Source organism: Rhincodon typus, chromosome 10 (assembly GCF_021869965.1).
Source record: "Rhincodon typus isolate 14 chromosome 10, sRhiTyp1.1, whole genome shotgun sequence".
NCBI lineage: Eukaryota > Metazoa > Chordata > Chondrichthyes > Orectolobiformes > Rhincodontidae > Rhincodon > Rhincodon typus.
This window is the reverse complement of record NC_063341.1, coordinates 1,904,076-1,927,329: the sequence shown is the minus strand read 5'-3', so window position 1 is coordinate 1,927,329 and position 23,254 is coordinate 1,904,076. Positions and strand designations below refer to the sequence as shown.

The 23,254-nt window shown below is 44.3% G+C and overlaps 1 protein-coding gene across 8 annotated transcripts in view; it reads left to right on the top strand.

Annotated features, from left to right (window-relative positions):
- Positions 1 to 23,254, top strand: part of LOC109915908 (roquin-1-like) — a 100,842-nt gene that overhangs the window by 39,666 nt on the left and 37,922 nt on the right. For 7 of the 8 annotated variants that reach the window (XM_020515583.2, XM_048601808.1, XM_048601807.1 and 4 more), the window contains 7 exons: positions 3,289 to 3,615; positions 7,685 to 7,805; positions 11,844 to 12,083; positions 13,610 to 13,785; positions 16,416 to 16,616; positions 19,279 to 19,411; positions 22,849 to 22,967. In XM_020515583.2, coding sequence (XP_020371172.2) covers positions 3,385 to 3,615; positions 7,685 to 7,805; positions 11,844 to 12,083; positions 13,610 to 13,785; positions 16,416 to 16,616; positions 19,279 to 19,411; positions 22,849 to 22,967 — 1,221 coding nt within the window. In that variant the 5' untranslated portion in view covers positions 3,289 to 3,384. Of the gene's footprint in view, positions 1 to 3,119; positions 3,197 to 3,288; positions 3,616 to 7,684; positions 7,806 to 11,843; positions 12,084 to 13,609; positions 13,786 to 16,415; positions 16,617 to 19,278; positions 19,412 to 22,848; positions 22,968 to 23,254 lie in introns of those variants that run through there. The other variant, XM_048601809.1, reaches the window with a different exon arrangement.

Sequence of the window (23,254 nt, the reverse complement as noted above, 5' to 3'; positions counted from 1 at the left end):
GTATGGAGAGTTTTAGCATGGACCAAGTGTGTTTATCCTGTTCTGTGAGCTTTCAGAATCCCCAAATTGCTATGGTGCAGAAGGAGGCCATTCAGCCCATTGTGTCTGTACTGGTTTTCTGAGCATTTTGGCTTTGTGCCAATTTCCTGCCTTTCTGACATAACCCTATAACATACATTGTTTCAACAGAAACAATGATCTAATGCCCCTTGAAAATCATTGAACTTGCTTTCACCTCGTTCTAGGCAGTGCATTCCATGCCTGAATTACTTTGTGTGAAAGAGGTTTTTCTCACCTTGCATTGGCTATTTTTGCAAAACACTTTTTTTAAATCTTTGCCTTCTGGTTCTTGATTCTCAAACATGTTACCCAACTTTAGGTTAGTGCCTTCCACTGTAAAAAAAAAAAAAGTGGCAATTTAATTTTCTCCACACCAGTTATCTCTGAACCAACTTCGGAACAGTTTTATCCAACCATTCCCGATCTTGATTCCAGGTTTCACAATTACTGTTGAGTCATGACTCTGAGTAATGCTCTCTCCTCTGATCAAGCGGTACAGAGACTTGAGACAATAATCTCAGGCGACATTCTGCTTAGGGATTGTTACACATTCTGGCAGGATGTCTTTTAGATGCTCTGGTCATTGTCTCATTGCTGTTTGTCGATTTATCAAATGCTCACAGCAATTAACTACAAAGGCAGTTCATTGGCAGTGAAACACTTTGGCAATTCCTGAGGTTGTGAAATGTGTCATGGGAATGCTGATTTTTATATAGTAGACATAGAACTGTACAACAAAGGTGCAGGCCCACCATGTTTGCTGACCCTGGTGTCATTCTGAATGAATCGCATCTGCTTGTACGTGGTCTGTATCCCTCTGTTCCCTGCGTTTTTTCACGTTTCTGTCTAAGTACCTCATACTTTGCTAACAGATCTGCTTCTACCACCTCCCCTGGCAGTGCACTTACCACCCTCAGTGTTTTCAAAAAAAAACAAAATTACCTCATATCTCCCTTAAGCTTTTCCCCTCTCCCCTTAAATCTATGTCCCCTAGTATTTGACATTTCCACACTGGGAAAAGGATTCTGAATATCAACCTCCATTAATTTTATATACTTCTATCAGGTCATCTCTTAGCGTGTGATGCTATAGTGAAAACAACCCAAATGTGTTCAAACTCTTCTTTTAGTTAATAGACTCCAATCCAGGCAACATCCTGGTAAACCACTTTTTGCAGCCTCTTCAAAGCCTTCACATCCTATTGTGTCGGGACTAAAACCATGCACAATACTCCAAATGTAGCTTAACTAAAGTTTTTACACAGCTGCACCATGACTGGCCAGGTTTTGTACTCAATGCCCCCACCAATGAAAAATAGCATGCCTTAAGCCTTCTTTACCACCTTTATTCACTTGTGTTGCCACTTTCAGGGAGCTGTGGACTTGTAGGCCAAGATCCTTCTATATATCCGTGTTCCTAAGCGTCCTGCCATTTACTGTTTACTTTCCTGTTGCATTTGACCTCCCAAAATGCATCACCTCATGTTTGTCTGGATTAAACTCCGTCTGCCATTTCTTCTCCCAACTGATTTATATCTTTCTGTATCCTTTGATAACCTTCCTCACTATTCACAACTCCTCCGGTTTTCGTCATCTGTAGATTGACTAATCAGACCACCTACATTTCCATCTAAATTACACATCAAACAATAGAGATCCCACCACTGATCCTTGTGGGCCACTACTGGTCCCAGACGTCCAGTCAGAAAAACATTCCTCTACAACTGCCCTCTGATTCCTATGACCAAGCCAACTTTGTACCTGATTGGCCAATTTACTGTGGATGCCATGTGACTTAATCTTCTGGACCAGCCTACCATGAAAGACCTTGTCAAATGCTTTCGTAAAGTCCATGTAGACAACATCCACTGCCCCATCCTCATCAATCATCTTTGTCATGTCCTCAAAAAATGCAATCAAGTATGAGATTCAAGACATTCCCTGCACAAAGCCATGCTGACTATCCCTAATAAGTCTATTCTTTTCCAGTGTGAGTAAATCCTGTCCCTAAGTATCTTCAATAATTTCCCTACCACTGGTATGAAGCTCACCAGCCTATAATCTCCTGGATTATCCTGGTTACCGTTTTTTAAACAAAGGAACAACATTAGGGAATAGCCAGCCTTTTGGGACCTTTCCTGTAGCTAAGGAGGCTGCAGAAATCTGTCAAGGCCCCAGCAATCTCCTCCCATGCCTCCTTTCGGTATCCTGGATTAGATCCCATCAGGCCCTGGGGACTTATCGACCTTTTAATGTTTTTCGAAACACCCAGCACCACCACCTTTAATACTGACATGTCCTAGAATGTCAACACATCCTTCCATAAACTTACCATCATCCACGTCCTTCTCTTTAGTGAATACTAATGCAAAGTACTTGTTGAGGACCTCGCTCATTTCCTCTGGCTCTGTGTATAAATTCTCTCCTTTATCCTGAGTGGACCTACCATTTCCCTAGTTACTCTCTCACTCTTAATATGTACAAAAAGCTTTGGGATTCTCCTTGATCCTACTTGCCGAGGATATTTCGTGGTCCCTTCTACCATTCCTTGCTGCTTGTCAGGGCTGTTTTCTGCTGCATGTAAATTCCTCAAAGGCTTTAGGTTTCCTAAACCTTAAATATGCTTCCTTTTCCTTTTTTTGACTAAAGTTTCAATATCTCATCCGAGGCTCCCTTACCTTTCATCCTCATGGGAATGTGCTGGTCCTGAACTCTAATCAAACTAGCCTGTAAAAGATTACCGTATATCAGATGCGGGTTACCATCAAACAGCAAGTCGCAATATGATTTTTCCAGTTCCTGTCTCATACGATTGTAATTAACCTTGCCCCAATTTTGCACTCTTCACCAGACAACCAGTCTTACCCTTGTCTATCTTAAAACTTAAGAGTTATGATCACTGTTCCTAAAATGCTCCCTACTGAAATATATAGTGGTGATATTTAATTTTTCTGATCTGCATAAATGAGAGACTGACAGCATGTGAAAGCACTTAACTCCCAGACAGGTCCCTGGGTTTGACATGACATTTTAGAAATCTGTGGAAGTACAATGTCTGAGACAGGTTAGGGGCAGTCAGGCCCATGTCATTAGGTAAAATGGCATACACACCATCCTTTCAGGCAATGTTCAGTTGGGTGAGTGAATGACGTGCCCTTTTTAACTGCCAAATGACTTCACCAGCACCTTGTGGATTAACCTTTTTGACCTGTTTGCCTTTTGATTCCAGATGATGTATTGTACAATGAGCTCTGAGACGATGTCAACGCAACCCTATAACTGACAGCTTGATTCCACTGGAATCTCCCCATTTGTCACCGCCACAATGCCTGTGCAGGCTCCGCAATGGACAGACTTCCTCTCCTGCCCAATCTGCTGCCAGACGTTCGATGAGAACATACGCAAGCCCATCAGCTTAGGCTGTGGACACACGGTCTGCAAGATGTGTCTCAACAAACTTCATCGCAAAGCCTGTCCTTTTGATCAAACCACTATTAACACAGATATAGACATGTTACCTGTGAACTCTGCACTGTTACAACTGGTGGGAGCCCAGGTAAGAATTCCTTGAGTTACTTTTTCAAGTATGTTTTCCTGCTTTTACTGAACTTGCCAAATGAGGTGGTTTTTTTTTCAGTACATAACCTTAACCCTTGCAGCCCAATGGTGCCATCGTTGCAGCCTGATACATAGACGCACATGTTGCACTGCATTATGTACAAATTGGATGGGTCCTAAGCATCCTATAAGCAGCCCTTTTTAAAACTTCTGCAAAGCTCCTTGAATTAATAGAAGTGTAAAATGAAAATTTAAAAAAAAACCTCCATGTATTATTGTCTCTGATTTTTCTCCTGCTTTTGTTTTTACATGGTACTGTGCCCTTCAGAGTATTGTTTACTTCCTGGAGGTGCCAGGAAAATCTGAGAGTTCTACCACCACCAGCTAAGGTGCCAGCGATGCCTTCACCCCCAAACTCATTATTGCTCCTTCAGTTCTCACTGCCATTATATTGTCAATAGTGTCCAAGCAGCACTCCCTATGTGACAGACTGTGGTTAGTGTATGTGGCTCTCCCTGTGTGCTACCACACTTAATCCTGTTCTCCATGAGGGAAAAGCACTATTCTGTGCAGAGACAGTAGGAACTGCTGATGCTGGAGTCTGAGATAACAAGGTGTGGAGCTGAATGAACACAATAGGCTGGTCTGCATCAGAGGAGCAGGAAAGCTGACGTTTCGGGTCTGGACCCTTCTTCAGAAACGGGGGAGGGGAAAGGGGCTCTGAAATAAATAGAGAGAGGGGGAGGTGATGATAGAAGGTGGATAGTGGAGCAGATAGGTGGAGAGAAGACTGACAGGTCAAGGAGGTGGGGATGAAACCAGCAAAGGTGAGTGTAGGTAGGAAGTTGGGATGGGGGTTGGTCAGTGAGGAGGGAGGGGCGGGTAGGTGGAAGGGAAGATAGACAAGTCAAGGAGGCGAGGATGAGGCTAGTAGAAGTGAGGTGAGTGTAGGTAGGAAGTGGGGTTGGGGGTTGGTCAGAGAGGTGGGAGGGGCAGGTAGGTGGGAGAAAAGACTGACAGGTCAAAGAGGTGGGGATGGGGGAGGGGCTGGTCTGAGATGAGGTTGGGGGTGTGGAGATTTTGAAGCTTGTAAAGTCCACATTGAGACCATTGGGTTGTAGGGTTCCCAGGAAGAATATGAGGTGCTGTTCCTCCAGTTTTCGGGTGGCATCGTTGTGGCACTGGAGGAGGCCCAGGATGGACATGCCGTCCAAGGAGTGGGAGGGAGAGTTGAAGTGGTTCATGACTGGGAGTTCGTTTGTCACGAACCGAGCGTAGGTGCTCCACAAAGCGGTCTCCAAGCCTCTGCTTGGTTTCCCCAATGTAGAGGAGGCCACATCGGGAACAGCGGATACAATGTACCACATTAAACAGATGTTCACCTGCACGTCTGCTAATGTGGAAGGTTTTCTTGGGGCCTGCGACGGAGGTGAGGGGGGAGGTGCCAGGGGCAGGTGTAGCACCTCCTGCGGTTGCAGGGAAAGGTGCCGGGGGTGGTGGGGCTAGTGGGGAGTGTGGAGCGGACGAGGGAATCACGGAGAGAGCGGTCCCTCCAGAAGGCGGATAAGGGTGGGGAGGGAAATATATCCTTGGTAGTGGGGTCAGATTGCAGGTGGCGGAAGTGGCGGAGAATGATGCGTTGAATCCGGAGGTTGATGGGGTGATTCGTGAGGAACTATTCTGTGCAGATTTTCCCCGTACATGTGGAAAGATCTGACGAACTCCCTCTCCTTTAATATTAGAAAACAATGTCAATTATCTCTCCCTGGAAAATAGCCCTGTGGTATCTGCAAGCTAAGATCACCGTGGGTGTGAGAATGAAACTAAACTTGAACCACGTGATGGTGATTGTACGTTCTGTGAACGGTCCTGTTGCATGTAGTGTCACAGCAGTGTTTGGCGAGAGTTATAGCTTCAGTGCCTGTGACACATGTTTGTCTGAAGGAGTTGTTGTTTTCAGAGCTGCAATCGCTGAGTCATTGCAACACTTTGCAAAAATTTTTTTTTCTTTCTTCATATAACCTCTTCAATGACCACTTCGCTGGTCTCTGTGGGGCTCTAGTTTTCCCAATTCCTACTGCACTTTATACAGGAACTTTTAATTATCCAGCTAATGCCAGCTTTATCTTGTGGCCCCTTCATCGCAACCTGTCATTCGTTTAGCTGCTGGCTGCCCTGTATCCAAATTCCATTTGTCAGTCTTGGTTCTGCAACCCTTGATATCTATACCTAACAAAAATATTATCCAATCAGTTTTGGAAATTTCTCTTGGGCCCCTGCATTTATTGACAGCTTTTTTGAAGAGAGATTTGAAGATTGTTGCCTTTTTCTGAAGAATATTACTTGATGCCACCCTGGAATGGCCTGGTTCAATTTTATGTCATCACCCTTTGTTGTGGACCCACCCCTCTCTATGATCAGAGGAAATGGTTTCTCTCTGTCTGCCCTGACAACTCCCTTAATCAGTTTAAACATCTCAATTAGTTCACGCCTTAAATTATCCTGAAGACCACAGAACCTACTCAGACCACAGGCTGCTGTCAGCATGTAGCTCAGCACACAAGTTGACCACACTGCCTCAAACTCAAGTTTAAAAAAAAATCATTAAATATCAAATTTTTAGTAACCATGCAACTCAAGATTTTTGGATATCCAGCTTTACTGCATCCTGTGCTCCATTTGTTAACTTTGTAAAACATGATTGCCCTTTCTTAAAAACCGTGTTGACTCTTTCTGATTATACCATGACTTTTTAAGTGCATTGTTAAGACTCCCTAATACTGAATTAGTTTTCCTGATGACCGGCTAAATTGACTTGTAGTTCCCTGTTTTTTCTCTCTCTCCATTCTTGAATAACCAGTGTTCCACTTGCAAATTTCTAATACGCAGGGATTGCTTTAGTTCTAGGAATTTTGGAAAATTATAAGCAGAGAAATAGGCCATCAGCTCTTGGGGATTTGTCTGCTCTTAGTTCCTTAAGCTTTTGTAATAGTTTTTCTCTGCTAATACTAATTACCTTAAGTGCACTTCTGATATCCTATATTTCTGGTATGTAATTTGTAGCTTCAGCTGTGAAGTTGCAAAATATTTGTTCAACATGCCTGTCATTTGCTTATTCCCCACAATGATTTCTCTTGTCACTGCCTGTAAGGCTGTTTTATTGTTTATATACTAGAGAAAGCTCTTCTTCTAGTCTGAGTTTAGATTTCTGGTGAGATTATTCATTCTGTTTTATTCCCTGTTTTGTCAACTTTCTGATTGTCTCTCGCTGTTGCTAAAACTCTCCCGATCCTTAAGCTTGTGATTATTCTTTGCAATATTATAAGCTGCTTCTTTTAGTCTAGTGTGCTAACCTTGTATTCCCTTGTTTGCCACAGATAGATCTTTGCTGAGCTTTTGTTTTTGAATGGAATGGGTACTGCTTGATTCTATAATTCTGCATTTATAATTTTGGTTCATACTCTGATTCTTACTGGAGCTTGCACAGCTCCTTTCAGGCTAAGATGCCGCTCTGGGTTGATTCCACAGCCCACTGAGTCATGACTGACAGTGTCAAAACAAGTGCCAACTCAAATTAACACAATTACAGCTACACTTCCATTTCACTCTATGCTTCGATGATGAATCTTTGCCCTGTGGGCATACTGGTATGTATCAGGTGAAACTAGGGTCACCTCATCGGGGTGTTCTGCAGCTCGGTGCTGTGTTTGGGTACTTGTCACGTTTATTGTGGACGTAGTCATCTCATTACATTATTTCACAGTGCAACAGTGATTGTCCTTCTGCGGTACTACAGTGGATCTAGCAAGTTTTTTTTTGTGAAGTCATGAAAGGCACTGTATACACTTGTTTAAAATTATGATTTAACTGGAGGCCTCAACCAAGCAAAATGTTAGTTTGTTAGTGTGTTATGATAAACCATTATTTTCTCCTCTTGTGAATGGTGCTAAAGTTCTATAATATATTACATTTTAATGAACTTTTATTAGAGTGTATTCTCATTTCAGTATGTCTTATATACAGTAAACAGCTTTTTTAAAAAAAAAAATTGTTCTAATTATGCGCAGATTCCAGAGCCGCAGTCTGTCACCTTGTGTACAGGAGCAGAAAATACCAAACACTACGAAGAGGCAAAAAAATGTGTGGAGGAATTGGCACTGTACCTCAAACCACTCAGCAGTACCAGAGGTACCTAAAGTTCATTGAGACATTCTCGCTGTACGCTAATAAAGGGATTTATTTGTTGGCAGCTTTTTTGAGTATGTAATTTAGTCTGAAATCTAAACGTGCTTCAGGTGCTTTGCATAGAGAGTAATAGGTGCTTCAGAGTGAGTTACAGGTTGGAATCTAAATCAAGGTTTAGGAAGATTGGACAGTTTTGAAGAAAACTCCAATTGGACTCAAAATATTGGCCCTGTTTTTCTCCCAGATGCTGAATGTCTCCAGCATTTTCTGTTTTTATTTTAATTTTCCAGCATCAGCAGTATTTTGTTTTTTGAGGGATTTGAAGAGTTTATAAAAAGAATAACCAATACCCAGGAGTGAGTTACAGACTGGAATCTGTTTGGAGGTTCAGAGTGACATATATATAGAATAACATCTGCAGAAGTGAGTTATAGGCTCAAATGTAATTGATGGATATGAGGGGATTATACATAAGAATCAGATATCTGGGTATGTATTACTGTCTGATATCTAATCTAAGGGTTTGAGTGGTTAATGTGCAGGACTGAGTTGCAGACTGAAATATAATTGAGGAGTTCGGGGTTGTTTATACGTAGAATAACAGGTACTTGGGAGTGAGTTACAGGCTGCAAAATAATTGAGAGGTTTAAGTGGTTTATATGTAAAATAACAGCTCAGTGAGCTGCAGGTTGGAATCTAATCAAAGGTTTGGGTGTAGATACTTTCTAATAAAGCTGTTATTACATACCGCTGGAGCAGGCGGAACTTGAACTTGGGCCTCCTGTTTCAGAGATAGGGACAGTACTTGTGCCACAAGAGCCCCAACATTTTAGTGTATGGATAGAAGACAAGGTACATGATAGGTGGATGGGAGTAATGATCTAGAATCTAATAAATAGGTTTAAATGTTTTATATATTGAATAATAGATATGCAGGAGTGTGTTACAGACTGAAGTCTATTCAAAAATGTTTGAATGGTGTATATATAGAATTATACCTTCTGGGGTTGCGTTTCAGACTGGAATCTAATAAAAATTGGGGTGGTTTATATATAAAATAACATAGCCTGGAGTGAGTTACAGACTGGAATATAATCGAGGGGTTTGGATGGTTTATATATAGCATAATGGATACCCAGGAGCAAGTTACAGACTGAAATCTAATTATGGGGATGGGAGGAGTTCCACACCCAGTGATTTAGTAGAACAATAATCTGTATCGGGCATCATTCTGTCATGACTGGCTGCTTTATAAGGAACTAAGCTGCAAACAGCAGTGGAGGAGCCTGTGAACGGTATACCATATGTCTGACAAAATGGAATAATAATAACCTATTCTGTCATCTGAAATTCTGCGTGAGTCATGCCTTTTATGGAGACTCTCTGACCCTGCAGATGTGGGGAAATCACTGCCTGCAGAGTTTATATCTTTCCCCAATACCTTTCCTTATGTTGCTGATTAAACTAGCTGCCATTTGCAGACCAAGTGTTTTGCATACTAATGTGAATGTGTGTCCAGACTCTGCCTCGGGTGTTACTTTACTGAGATTTAGCTGTTAACTCTGTATAATTGTCCATGATATGCTGCGGGTGGTCATCACATTATCTTCCCCTGTTAGAACCCTTAAAATCCCATGTTACTGGACACCTGTATGCTGACTAACCGCCTTCAAATTAATTTGCAGTTCAAGTTATTGGCGCTCACAATAATCATAGAATCCTACAGTACAGAAAGAGACCATTTGGCCCATTGACTCCGTACTGACCCTCCAAAGAGCATCCCACCCAGACCCCAAGCTCCACATGGGGTTTTTAAACCATGGCTAACCCTCCTAACCTGCACATCTTTGAGATTGTGGGTGAAAACCAGAGCACCTGAGGAAAACCCATGCAGGCACAGGGAGAATGTGCAAACTCCTCACAGGGTCGTCCAAGGCTGGAATCGAACCCAGGTCCACGGCGCTGTGAGGCAGCAGTGCTAGCCACCGTGCCATCCTAAACTTAGATTTAAAGATGGGCAGTTTCTTGAGCTGGAAAATCCTAATTGTAAAACTCGTAGGGGATAATTATCAGTGAAGAAAGACGTTGATTAGAAGATTTCTGTAAAGGCCAGCAGAAATGTTTGCCCTGGCTTTATTCGGTCATCCAGTCCATCTCTGTGGGCTTACAAGTTCCAAGTGATCTGGGTACCTGATTCACAGGGCATAACCTGGAACCTTGTCTGATGATCCTGCCACACTCCCAGTGTGAACTTTGCCAGCATTGTCCCTCCTCTTAGTCTGGTGGGCGGTTCCCAATTGCCTGGAAGGTATGCGGCTCGCAGATCGCTCACCCCAAGAGCTGCTCCGTACCCCTGAAACACCAGAGAGGGGCAGTAGACAAACTGTCCTATTTAGAGTGGACAAAGAAATGTAGGCCCTGGCGCTGTGCTGTAACTGTCAATGCTTCATGATGCCCCCATGCTTCAACCCATAAACACAACATGCAAAAGTGTGGAGCATAGTGCCCACATGCAGTTACCAACACACAGTGCCTTCCGCTCAGCAAGCCATTCAGGAAGAAAATGCCTGTGGCTAGCAGCCCAAATTTCAGGCCTGTGAGGTGGTTCTAGGCAAGGATAGTAGGAACCGCCGATGCTGGAGTCTGAGATAACAAGGTGTGGAGCTGGATGAACATAGCAGGCCAGGCAGCATCAGAGGAGCAGGAAAGCTGATGTTTTGGGTCTGGACCCTTGTTCAGAAATGGGGGAGGGGAAGGGGGCTCTGAAATAAATAGAGAATAAAGCCAGTACAGATGAGTGTAGGTAGGGAGTTGGGATGGGGGTTGGTTAGTGAGGAGGGAGGGGTGGGTAGTTGGGAGGGAAGATGTTATGTCAGGTGCCTGAGCAGCTATTTCACGGGATGTTGATGGTGTCTGGGCCAGCATGTATCATTCATCTCTTGAGTGGCCTTGGGAAGGCACTGTGAGCTGCTGCAGTCTGTGTGCTGTCGCTACAGCCACGGTGCTGTTAAGAAGTGACCTTGTCAATCCTGTAGAATCCTTACTGCTTCTGAAAATATTCAAAAAGATTGAAGACGACCTTGACATCCCCTGGTTATCAGAGCTGTGTGTTTGCAGATTGTCTTTTACTGAGCAGGCTCATGTTGCATGAATCATGAGCTCTTTAACGGTGTCTTATCCTGTTGGTGTTCAATCTGTCCATGCTTGACCCTTCATATCAGAGTTCCAATTCTGACCATTTATCTATCCCCTGCTCCTTTCAGTCTACCATTGGTGGCCCTGCCTACAGCTGCTAGGCCCCTGGTTCTGGAATTCCTGCCCTTTAACGCGCTCTTCTTAAGATGACCTTTAAAATTTAACCCTTTGAAAGAGGTTTCAAAGTGCCCTGGGACATGTTACAGTGTTAGAGATGTAAATGCAAGCTGTTGTTTGAACAAACCCACAATCTGATTATTTCATAACACCCAGTGGCCATGGGAATGACGTAGACTGTTACTGAAGTGAGTTGACAAAGGGCGTGGAAAATAGGTTAAATCCAGCCTGAAACAAAAGAGGTCAGTTGAGAGCAGGAATTCCAGCCCTCAAAGTGGTGGGAAGGGAAATCCCACAGTGTTACTGCAGCTGGCTGTTTCATTTGTAATTTCAACTTAACTATTGCTTGTTAAAAATTATGTCACTGAGACAGAAATTCTTCCTTTTTACAGCCCGTCCCTGATACAGTTAGTGACTGCCAATTGCCATGTTTCTCTGCAGGATATGTGACTCCCTTTTCTCCAGTGCTCTCGGGTTGTAAGCTTGGCACTAATGCAGTGGAATACCGGGAAAACAGACAGGATGCTGAACTGTACCCCATGGAAGCTGGCCGACTTTCTTGGCCTGCTCCAGTTTGATGTCTGTATCCGTGATGGTCAGCGATATTTGGTAGTGCAGGAGCTGTGGACCTGGTTCCAGCCTGTGCCAGCTGCTCAGGTCCAGCCCTGCCCTCTTACACTGTTGCACTGTCCCATGGCCTGTACTGAGCTGTAGTGTTTTGTATTGCAGGTGTGGTGCTCAGCAGCGCTGCACAGAGCGTGCTGAGCAGGCCCATGCAGAGGAAGCTGGTTACACTGGTTCACTGTCAGCTGGTGGAAGAGGAAGGCCGGATTCGGGCAATGAGAGCTGCTCGCTCACTGGGGGAGCGCACAGTCACTGAACTCATCCTTCAGCATCAAAACCCACAGCAACTCTCATCCAACCTCTGGGCAGCTGTCCGAGCCAGGGGCTGCCAGTTTCTTGGACCAGGTAGGGTTACTGAATGGCTGTGGTACAGCAAGTTGATACTTAGTACTCCTAGATGTGTTAACCTGTCAGGGTTTTAGACCTCTTTCTTCAAACAGATGGTTTTCTTTTGCGATTTCTGGATCAGTGTTGCTGCCCAAGAATGCTGGGGAATGGAGCAGTTCTAAGGCAAGAGTTAGATACCGAGTAAACCTCCCATTTCACTGTTGATGGAATGAATGGCCTAGTTCTGCTACTTATCTTGCAGTCTTCACTGTCCTACCAATGTACTCACAGGACAGACAACATGGGGTCAGATAGAGAGTAAAGCTCTCTTTACTCTTTTAAACTGTCAAGCTTCACTGTCTTCCATCAAACATTCCCAAGACAGAGACCATATGGGGTTAAATACAGAGTAACGCTTTCTCTTTTTTTTAAGCTGCAAGTAAACTAAAAGTGAGTAAGTAAAGGTCCCCTAACACTGTCCCCTCAAACTCTCCCAGGACACTGACAGCGTGAGGCTAGATACAGAGTAAAGCTCTTTCTACACTGTCCCCATCTCTGTCACTGAGGACAGGGTTAGATGCAAAGCCCCTCTCTCAACTGAAAGTAAAGCCCTCTTTTAATCTTTTAAACTAAAAGTAAAGCTAACTCTACACTTCTAATTTTTTTTTTATTCATTCGCGGGATGAGGGCATTGCTGGCTAGGCAGCATTTATTATTACCCATCCCTAATCGCCCAGAGGGCAGTTAAGAGTCCACCACATTGCTGTGGGTCTGGAGTCACATGTCGGCCAGACCAGGTAAGGATGGCAGTTTCCTTCTTTAAAGGGCATTAGTGAGCCAGATGGGTTTTTCCGACAATTGACAATGGATTCACGGTCATCATTAGATTCTTAATTCCAGATACTTTATTGAATTCTAATTCCACCATCTGCCATAGTGGGATTCGAGCTCGGATCCCCAGAACATTGTCACAGGACTGTTAATCCAGAGATCCGGATAATACCACCAGGCCGTCGCCTCACCTGTAGAAGTAGAAAATAAAGCTACCCCTGCTGTTTCAAACCAAACCAAAAATGCAAAGTAAAGCACTAACAATACTCTACCCATCGATCACTTCTAGGACAGGGACAGCATGGGGTTAGTCACAAAGTAAAGCACTGTCCACACTATCCCAATTGTATGCTTTCTCTCAAAATCCAAAGAGCATTAAAGTTAGAACTATTATTTGAAAGCACCATTCTTCCCATCCTCTGTATGATATGACTGTTTCATTTATGTTAAATTTTACTCTCTTTATATCCTAATGAAGGCATTATTGGAATTGGTCAGTCAGAAACTGTATAGTAGGAAATAAATTAAAATCATTGGACCGGGACTGGGGGTAGCAGGGGTCGGCTCCGGACTGGGAATAGGAGGCGGCTGGGCTGGAACTGGAGCGCAGTTAAGGACCATTTTTAAGGACCAGATCTCAAATGGTGTGTTGTCAGTCAGATTGCAAGTGTTTGATATCTGTAATCTTGATTAATGACCTCTTTGGCTCCCAGCTATGCAGGAAGAAGCCCTCAAACTGGTCCTGCTTGCACTGGAAGATGGCTCCGCACTCTCTAGAAAAGTCTTGGTGTTGTTTGTCGTCCAGAGGTTGGAGCCTCGATTTCCTCAAGCCTCAAAGACCAGCATTGGGCACGTGGTGCAGCTGCTGTACAGAGCCTCCTGTTTCAAAGTAGGTTTGGGTTTGGGATGGAATATGCAGACTGAAGGCCACTGATTTTGTTTAAGGATATCAGCCAAATTACATACGTAATTTGTGTATTCTTGACTATGATGTACATTGTCTCAAAGGTTTGCTGATGACAGAGTTCATTCGTGTTGCATTTAATATCGTCATACAGACATAGAGCATGGAAACAGACCCTTTGGTCCAACTAGTCCACACCGAACATGATGCCAAACTAAACTAGTCAAACCTGCCTGCTCTGGGCCCTTTATCCCTCCAAACTTATTTTTTATTCGTGTACTCATCCAAATGTCTTTTAAACATTGTAATTGTACACACATCCACCACTTCTCAGGAAGTTCATTCCACTTGTGAACCATCCTCTGTTTAAAAAGAAACATTTGTCCTCCTGTCTTTTTTTAAATTGCTCTTCTCTCACCTTAAAAATGTGCCCCCTTGTCTTGAGATCCCCAATGCTAGAGAAAAGGCAACCACCATTACCTCTCTCTGTACCCCTCATTATTTTATAAACTTCAACCTCCTACAGTCCAGTGGAAAATGTCCCAGCCTATCCAGCCTTCCTTTATAACTCAAACGTCCTGGTAAGTCTCTCCTGGACCCTCTCCAGCTTAATAATATCCTTCCTACAACTAGGTGACTGGAACTGGACACAGTATTCCAGAACAGGCCTCACCAATGTGTTGTACAACACCAACATGACTTCCCAACTCTCTCTATACCCAAAGGCAAGTGTGCCAAATGCCTTTTTAACCACCCTGTCTACATGTGATGCAAACTTCAAAGAATGTATCTTAAACCCGTAGGTCCCTCTGTTCTACAGCACTACCCAACATGTACACCGACGACTCACCATCATTCTGACTCAACTTCTCCAATAGCCAGGATTTGTCACTCTGTGTGCCTTCTGTCCAGAATTGGTGGGGTAGAAATTTCCTTTGATTTAACATTGGGAAGAACATAGCATTTGTCTTGGTCCTAATCACCCTGACCACCTCTATTCCCCTGACCAGTATGTGATGTAGATCCACACTGTTGCCAACCTTAAGATCCAGTATTTCACAAGGTGAGCTTCAGACCTTGCATCCAGTCCATCATTAAAACCTTCAGGTTGCACTTCCATGGCATCTTCCCTCCTCTTGGCCAGACCTACTGAGCTTTTCTAGCAACTTCTGTTTTTGTTCCCGATTTACAGCATCCGCAGTTCTTTTGGTTTTTAACATGTACTTCATTGATTCCAAAGGTAATGTCCAATGCTTACCTGCAGAGCTTCCTGGCTTCTACTCTTCATAAACTTGAACTCATCAAAACTCTGCTGCCTGTATCCTGACTCTCGCCAAATCCATTTATTTATCATGGTTGTTCGTGACTGGCCTGTATTGATTCTGCTGCAGAACCAATGCATGTTTTGAAATGATCGTCTGTGTTTGAGGTCTGATCCTTGTTTCAAATCTCTGCATGGTCTCATCCTTGAATATTTCTGCAACTTCTTTCCAACCCTGTAAGATCTCTGTGCTCCTCCAGTTTTGACCTCTGTTTTTATCCCTCCAGCAGTAGTGACCATGCCTTCTACTGATAAGGCCCTAAGTTCCAGAATTCCCTCTTTAAGCCTCTGCATCTGTCTCCTTTCTCCACCTTTTTAAGATGCTATTTAAAATCTACCTCTTGAACCAAGCTGTTGGTCATCTGTTCCAGTGTTGACCTTGACCGGCTCAATTAGCGGCTTTCAAAATAGAATTAGACTGTTTTGTTTTTTTTTCTTAAATATTAATGTGCAGGGTTACAAGGAGAAGGTGGGAAAAAGCATCTAAGTGAAATGTTTATTCAAGGAACTAGTGCAGACATGATGGGCAGAACAGCCTTACTCCCTGCATTGTGATGATTCTGTGGTTGATGGCCTGAATAACATTTGACTGCTAATGCTCCTGTCAAATGATTTGGATTGTCCTGCCATGTCCCTGGTGCTATAAAATGTAAATGAGTGAGTGTATCAAACAACGAGAAGGATAGTAGCTGACTACAGGAGGGTGCCAAAAGACTGGTGAAGTGGTCAGATTCATGGCAGATAGAAGGTACGTGAAAGATGTAATAGAGGTGTTTAAATGAGGCATGGAGAGCTCAAAGAGAAACAGTTTCCGTTGGCAAGAGAGCTGGTGACCAGTGGGACATGAATTAAAGAAAATTCTCAAAACAAGAGAGGCAGGATGAGAATTTCTTTTCTACAGCATGTTGTGATCCAGAACGCCCTGCTGAAAGGGTGATCCAAGCAGATTCCTGATCAACTTTCATGAATGAATTAGAGAAATAGATTAAAAGAGGACATGCAGGGCCATTCTGAAAGAGCAAGTTGGACTAACTAGGGAGTTTTACCAAAGGCACAGGTACAATTGATCTCCTTTAATTTGAGCTGAACAAATTTCTTCGCTGTTTCTGACCTGTTTTTCATTGTTACTTTGTTCCTGGTACTGTGTTCAACAGTTGCATGTTGATTTATTTCAGCCTGTGTTTAATGGTTGCTTTGTTTCTGAGCCTGCAATTACAGTTGTTTCGTTCCTGAGCCTGCATCTGATGCTTGCTTCGTTCCTGAGCCGATGTTTGATGGTTAATCACTGTTGCAGGTCACAAAGCGAGATGAAGATTCCTCTCTGATGCAACTGAAAGAGGAGTTTCGGACGTATGAAGCACTACGGCGGGAACACGACTCTCAGATTGTGCAGATCGCCATGGAAGCTGGCCTTCGCATTGCTCCTGACCAGTGGTCTTCTCTCCTTTACGGAGACCTGTCACACAAATCTCACATGCAGTCCATCATTGACAAGGTATGGCAGTTTAAGCTTTGTTTATCCAGACCCAAACAAACTGCTAAGGCAACCATCCCCTCTGAGACAAAAGCCTGTGATAGGGGAGAGTGTATGTGGGATGGGAAGGGGATTAAATGAGTGGGTAGAGTCTGTGATAGGGGAGAGTGTGCATGGGGTGGGGAATGAGCTGTTCCTGCAAATGCAGGACTTTTTGCTTGTAGTGTGTAAAATGACATCCCAGCAGCTCATGCTGTTGTTATATCAAACAGCCCAAGGGTGGGTAGGAGTCTGCGTGTGTGTGCGTATAACTACATAAAATTCACTTCAGTCCATGTGTACTGTTAGGCTGAAAGTAACTAATGAGTTCTTTTAAGGTCTAATCAAAATGAATACAGCAGGACGCATGCGCTTCAATACACAGCAAATTTATTAGCTTTAATTAATATACATACAGACTAATGGGTGAATCATCTGTTAGGTTACTCTAGTTTACTAGTTCAGCTAATACGTATCACTACCTTTCTGCTCATTGGAGACTAGTGGTGGTAGCCTTTAAAGTTCTATTTTGGATTCCATGGTGCCGGTCTTACAAACCCAAGTCCAATGGTGAAGATCTGCAGACTGGGTTTGAGAGTCCCAGGCCAATGATGACAGTCCAATGAGTGGGCCAAAGCCCCTGATATTAATACTGTTCAGAATCTAATGTTCTGCGCTGTATCACCATTTCATATACTAGCCAGTACTTTCCCAGGTGTTCTGTTGTGCAAGTAACTCCAGATATCTCTGACTTAACTCTACAACCCAATGGTCTCAATGTGGACTTTACTAGCTTCAAAATCTCCCCACCCCCGATCTCATCCCAAGACCAGCTCCGCCTTTCACCCCGCCTCCTTGCTCTGTCCATCTTCTCTCCCACCTATCTGTTTCTCCCACCTCACTGACCAATCCCCACCACTGCCTGCTTGCACTCACCTATCGCCATCCCACCTACCTTCCCCAGCCCCTCTCATCCCCGCCTCCTTGACCTGTCTGTCCTCTCTCCCACCTATCCGGTACACTGTCTACCTGCTATCACCACACACCACCCGCCCCCACCCCCCCGCCCCTCTCTTTATTTCAGAGCCCCCTTCCCCTCCTCCATTTCTGAAGAAGGGTCCTGACCCGAAATGTCAGCTTTCCTGCTCCTCTGATGCTGCCTGGCCTGCTGTGTTCCTCCAGCTCCATACCTTGTTATCTCAGTCTCCAGCATGGCAGTTCGTACTATCTCTGTACAATAGTCTGTTTTCCAGGCCCCAGCCCAGGTCAGTGCAGTTACCTTCTAGACGAAACAGGCTGCTTTTGCACTGGGCCTGCTTTCCGTATAATTCCTCCTTCAATTACACATTATCATTTCCAATTAATCCACAGTGTCCGTGACCTCACTGCTTCTGGTGACCTCCCCTCTAATGCCTCCAGCCTTTATCCCCCAGCCCCACACTGCCCAGTTCTACCCGCTCCCCAAGATCCACAAATCCAACTACCCCAGCCGACCCATCATCTCCGCATCAAACTCCATTCTTCCTACCTCGACTCCATTCCCTTCCCCTTGGTCCAGGCACTCCCCATGTACATCCAGAACACAAACCACACCCTCCCTCTTCAGAAACTTTCAGGTCCCTGGTCCCCAGCGCTTCATCTTTACTATGGACGTGCAATCCCCTCTAAACAGCCCTTCCAAGTGAGACAGAGCTTCACCCGCATCTCCTCCAACCGAGTCTATTGCATCCAGTGCTCCCGGTGTGGTCTTCTCTACATCGGTGAGACCAAATGTACACTATGTGACGGTTTCGCTGAGCATCTTTGCCTGGCCTGTAATGGCCAGCCTAACCTCCCTAGTCACTGCCCATTTCAACTGCGCGCTCACGCGCACATCTGGTGATGCAGATTGCACATTTGAGGAACAACACCTTTATCATCCAACTGCGGCCCAAAGGACCCAACGTTGAGTTCTCTAATTCCGAACAACCTTCCCACCCATCCCCTGGCTCCCTTTCCAGACCCACCTCCTCCCTTACATTCCACCTACTGACCCCCCCGCTCTTCCAGCCAGCAACTGGATTTGTGCCTCCCGTCAACAGACCAGGTCATACCTACTACCGATATCCACCTACCCCCACCATCCTGAAGAAGGGTAATACCCGAAACGTTGACTGCTGCTTTCCACCAGGTGCTTCCTGGGTTGCTGTGTTCCTCCAGCCTCCTGTTTGTCTACCTTGATTTCCAGCATCTGCAGTTTTTTCTTGTTTCTAACCGTTAATGATCTTGTTTGGAGATTTTTTTTTAAGCCCAACGCTACACCATGTGGAGTGGTCCCAAAGCAGGATTGAATTGCGAACAATAAATTAACCCTACTCAGCTTGCAGGTATTTTTTATGCTAAGCTCATACGCCTGGAGGATGCATATTGATAGAGAGTTGGTCACATTCATTCAAAAGATAGGCCTAGCAGGCATCTGTCTGATTCTGTACTCTGTGTTCTTTAACTGTTGTATGTGCTCTGCTGATGGAGCCAGTTTAGTCCCAGATTGTTTCACCTTTTTCTCACTTGATGTCTTGTGATGTCAGCTGGGTGATGTGGAGCTGTGAGGGATTTCATGAACGTCATTTATGATAGCTCTTTGCTGTCTGTTCCTTACTCGCAGTTGCAGACACCTGCCTCCTTCGCACAGAGTGTTCAGGAGCTGACAATTGCCCTTCAACGAACTGGAGACCCTGCCAATCTAAACCGCCTTCGTCCACACCTCGAGTTACTGGCCAACATCGACCCCAGTCCAGGTACTGGAAACAGCTGTTCATTCGAATGGGTTTAAAAACTAGTCCCCTCTCATGTTGTCCCAGCTCTGATTCGGGCAAACTGGGGAATCAAAAATAGCCATCAACAACAACTTACATTGATGTAGAGACTTTAAAATAAGGAAATGCCTAAGGTGCATCTCATGTTAACAAACAAACTTTGACACTGACTTACAAGGCAGTTATCAGGCAGGTGATGATTGCAAATCTGAGTCTTATGGATCATTTCAAAAGAGGAAATAAGTAGTGAGATGGAGAGTTTTGTGGAGGGAATTCCAGAGTTTGCAGCCTGGGCAGCTGAAGACTTAGACATAGCTGCCAATGGTGTAGTGATTAAAATTGGGGTGCTTGAGGCTAGATTTAGCAGAAGGCTGAGGTACCAGAGTACTGAATGCTGGACAAGATTACAGAGACTTGGGTTTGGGGTGGTGACGGTTGTCTATTGAGTGCAGTGAAAATTTCAGATCAAGGTTGAGCATTTTAAAACTGAGGCACTGCTGGATAAGTAAATTTGTAGATGGCACAAAGATGGACTGGATGTTTGACATTGAGGGAGAAGGTGTTAGGTTACAGGAGGATGTTCAAAAAACAGATTGTTCAAATGGGCAGATTGGTGACCGGTGGGATTTAACCCTGATAAATGTGAGGTGATGCACTATGGAATAAAAAACAAGCTTGTTCACAACCCTGAAGGTGGCAGGACAGGCTAGTAGGGTGTTTCAGAAGGTATATGGGAGGCTTGCCTTTACCAGTTGAGGCATAGATTATAAGAGCAGGGAGGTCATGTTTGAGCTGTACAAGACTTTGGTTGGGCCATTGCTTTGTGCAGTTCTGATCATCACACTATAGGAAGGATGTGATTACACTAGAGGGGACTACAGAGGAGATTCACCAGGATGTTGCCTGGGATGGAGCAGTTCACATGTGAAGAGAGGCTGGATAAGCTCGAGTTGCTTTCTTTAGAGCCGCGAAGGTTGACAGGGGGACCTGATAGCGGTGTAAAAGATTGAGGGGCATGGACAGGGTGAATAGAAAGCAGCTATTCCCTTAGTCGGATGGTCAGTAACAAGGGGACGTCATTTTGAAGTGAAAGGCAACAGGTTCGGAGGGGTCTTAAGGAAAAATGCATCCATCCAGAGGAATCCACTGCCTGGGAGGCTAGTTGAGGCAGAAACCTCGACCTTCTTAAAAAGTACTTAGATGAGCACTTGAAGTGTCATAGCATTCAAGGCTATGGGCCTAGTGTAGGAAAGTGGGGCTAGTGTAGTTAGTTGTATATCTTTTTAGCTCCACAGACTCAATGGGCCAAGAGTCTCTTTGGTACTTATGAGCTTCAGTATAGCTCAGCAAGTGCAAGAATGATGAGTGAAAAGAACTTAGTTCCAGTTAGGAAAATGGGCAGTAGACATGGCCAGCCTGAGACAGTTTATATGAGCTTTGGAAGTAGGAAGCTACCCCTTGTATCCAGTTATAAATCTCAGCATTTTCTAGAGAACTTTACAATGAAACCTCAATTTCTTGTGCAGGGAATCAGTTGACAGGAAAATCACAACATGATCTCACACTGCCATAAATGTGGCCGTGACCCAGTGCCCTCCCTACCACCTGAGTTCCCAAGAGCCACAGATGATAACTAACAGGGAGGGCTGGCTCACGTGCTGCACCTTTCTCAGCCCACAGCAGCTGACAGTCCATATTTAGACTCTTCCTCTCCCTTTACCTTCACTTACACACACAACCTTCCTTTAAAACCTACTTGGTGTTTTAGTCACATGACCTTTGGCTTGTTGCATTTTGTTTGATAGTCAATTCACTGTGAAATACCTTGAGGATATTTCAGTCTGAAAGGAGCTGTATCATAAGAACTAGTAGCAGAAGTAGGCAATTCATCTTGAGCCTGCTCCGCCATTTAATATGAAGTTGGCTGATCTGCTCTCAGCCTCACCTCCACTTTCCTGCCCATTCCCTATAACCCTGTAACCCAATACAGATTAAAAGTCTATCTATCTCCTCCTTCAATTTACTCCGTGTGCCTGTGTTCTCCACATTCAAAGCTAGTGAATTCTATAGATTCCCGTCCCTTTTGAGAGAAGTGATTCCTTCTCCCTCTGTTTTAAATCTGCTACCCCTTATCCTAAAGCTATGTCCTCTAGCTCTAGATTGGCCCACAAAGGGGATCATCATCTGTCTATTTTGTCATTCCCCTTCAGCATCTACCTGCTAAAGGAGGGATGTTAAACCTGAAAGGGTTCAAAAAAGACTTACAAGGATGTTGCTGGGGTTGGAGGGATTGAGTATAGGGAGCGGCCGAACAGGCTGGGGCTATTTTACCTGGAGCATCAGAGGCTGAGGGGTGACCTTATAGAAGTTTATAAAATCATGAGGGGCATGGATAAAGTAAATAGCCAAGACCTTTTCCCCAGGGTAGGGGAGTCCACAACTAGAGGGCATAGGTTGAAGGTGAGAGGGACAAGATATAATGGGGATCTAAGGGGCAACTTTTTCACACAGAGGGTGGTGGGTGTATGGAATGAGTTGCCAGAGGCAGTGGTGGAGGCTGGTACAATGGCAACATTTAAAAGGCATCTGGATGGCTACGTGAATAGGAAGGGTTTAGAGGGCGTTGGGCTAAATGCTGGCAAATGGGACTAGATTTATACAGGATATCTGTTTAGCATGGACAAGTTGGACTGAAGGGTCTCTTTCTGTGCTGTACAACTGTGACTGTATCTTGTATATCTCCCCTCGTTTTTCTGAACTGTAGAGAGTGTAGGCCTAAACTCTTCAAACTTTCCTCAAGGAGAGCCTTTCATTTCTGGAGCTAATATAGTGCACCTTCTCTGAACTGCCTCCAATACAATTGTAGTCAAACCTGTGTATCCATTAGGATTCTGTTTGAGAACCCTGTGAATTATGAAATTTGTGTGTGGAGCTTGTTTAAAAATACGTTAAAAATAAGTTAGAAATCACGGATACGTGAGTTTTGTTGTGGAGGTTGAATTTTGTTGCTGTTTACTTTTTGGTGTAGTTGGGAAAATTTGCGAATTGTGAATGCAGATACTGAGGATTTACTGCACATCCTTCTTCAAGGGTCAGAACTGTACACAGTGCTCCAGATATGGTCTCCCCAATACCTTGGATAATTGCAACAACACTTCCCTGTTTTGAAACTCCATCCCTTTAACAGTAAATGCCAAAATTCCATTTGTCCTCATTATGACCTACTGTAACTACAATCGAGCCTTCAGCACGGGTTCCTGTCAAAGTGTGGATTCCCAGGAGAGTGGGTTAGGCAGTCCCCTGTCAGTGTGAGGATCTGGGCATTCCTTTAGTTAAGTGTGTGTTCAGTTTGCTAACTGCAATATTATTCTACCTATTGTTCTCTTTGTATAATTTCCTGATCTTCTGTTTTCCTGCAGATGCCCCTCCTCCCACATGGGAGCAGCTGGAATGTGGCCTGGTGGCGGTAAAGACAGTAGTGCATGGCCTGGTGGACTTTATACAGAACCACAGCAAGAAAGGCACTGACCAGCAGCAGGTAAGGAAGCTGTGACCAACACTTGAGTTTGAACTCAACAAAAAGTCAGAAAGCTGAATACCACAGATGCTGATTGACCTATCATCAGAACATCGACCTGAAACGTTAGCTGTCACTCTCCACAAATGCTGGCTGACCTGCTGAATATTTAAAGCTTTTTCTGTTTTTACAATTTGACAAGATTCCATTTTCTGGACTGGAATCATTCTCCACATTCTGTACATGGCTCATTGGGAAAACACACTGACCTTCAGGTCTGAGTATTGATCCTTCAGCTTCACTGAGCA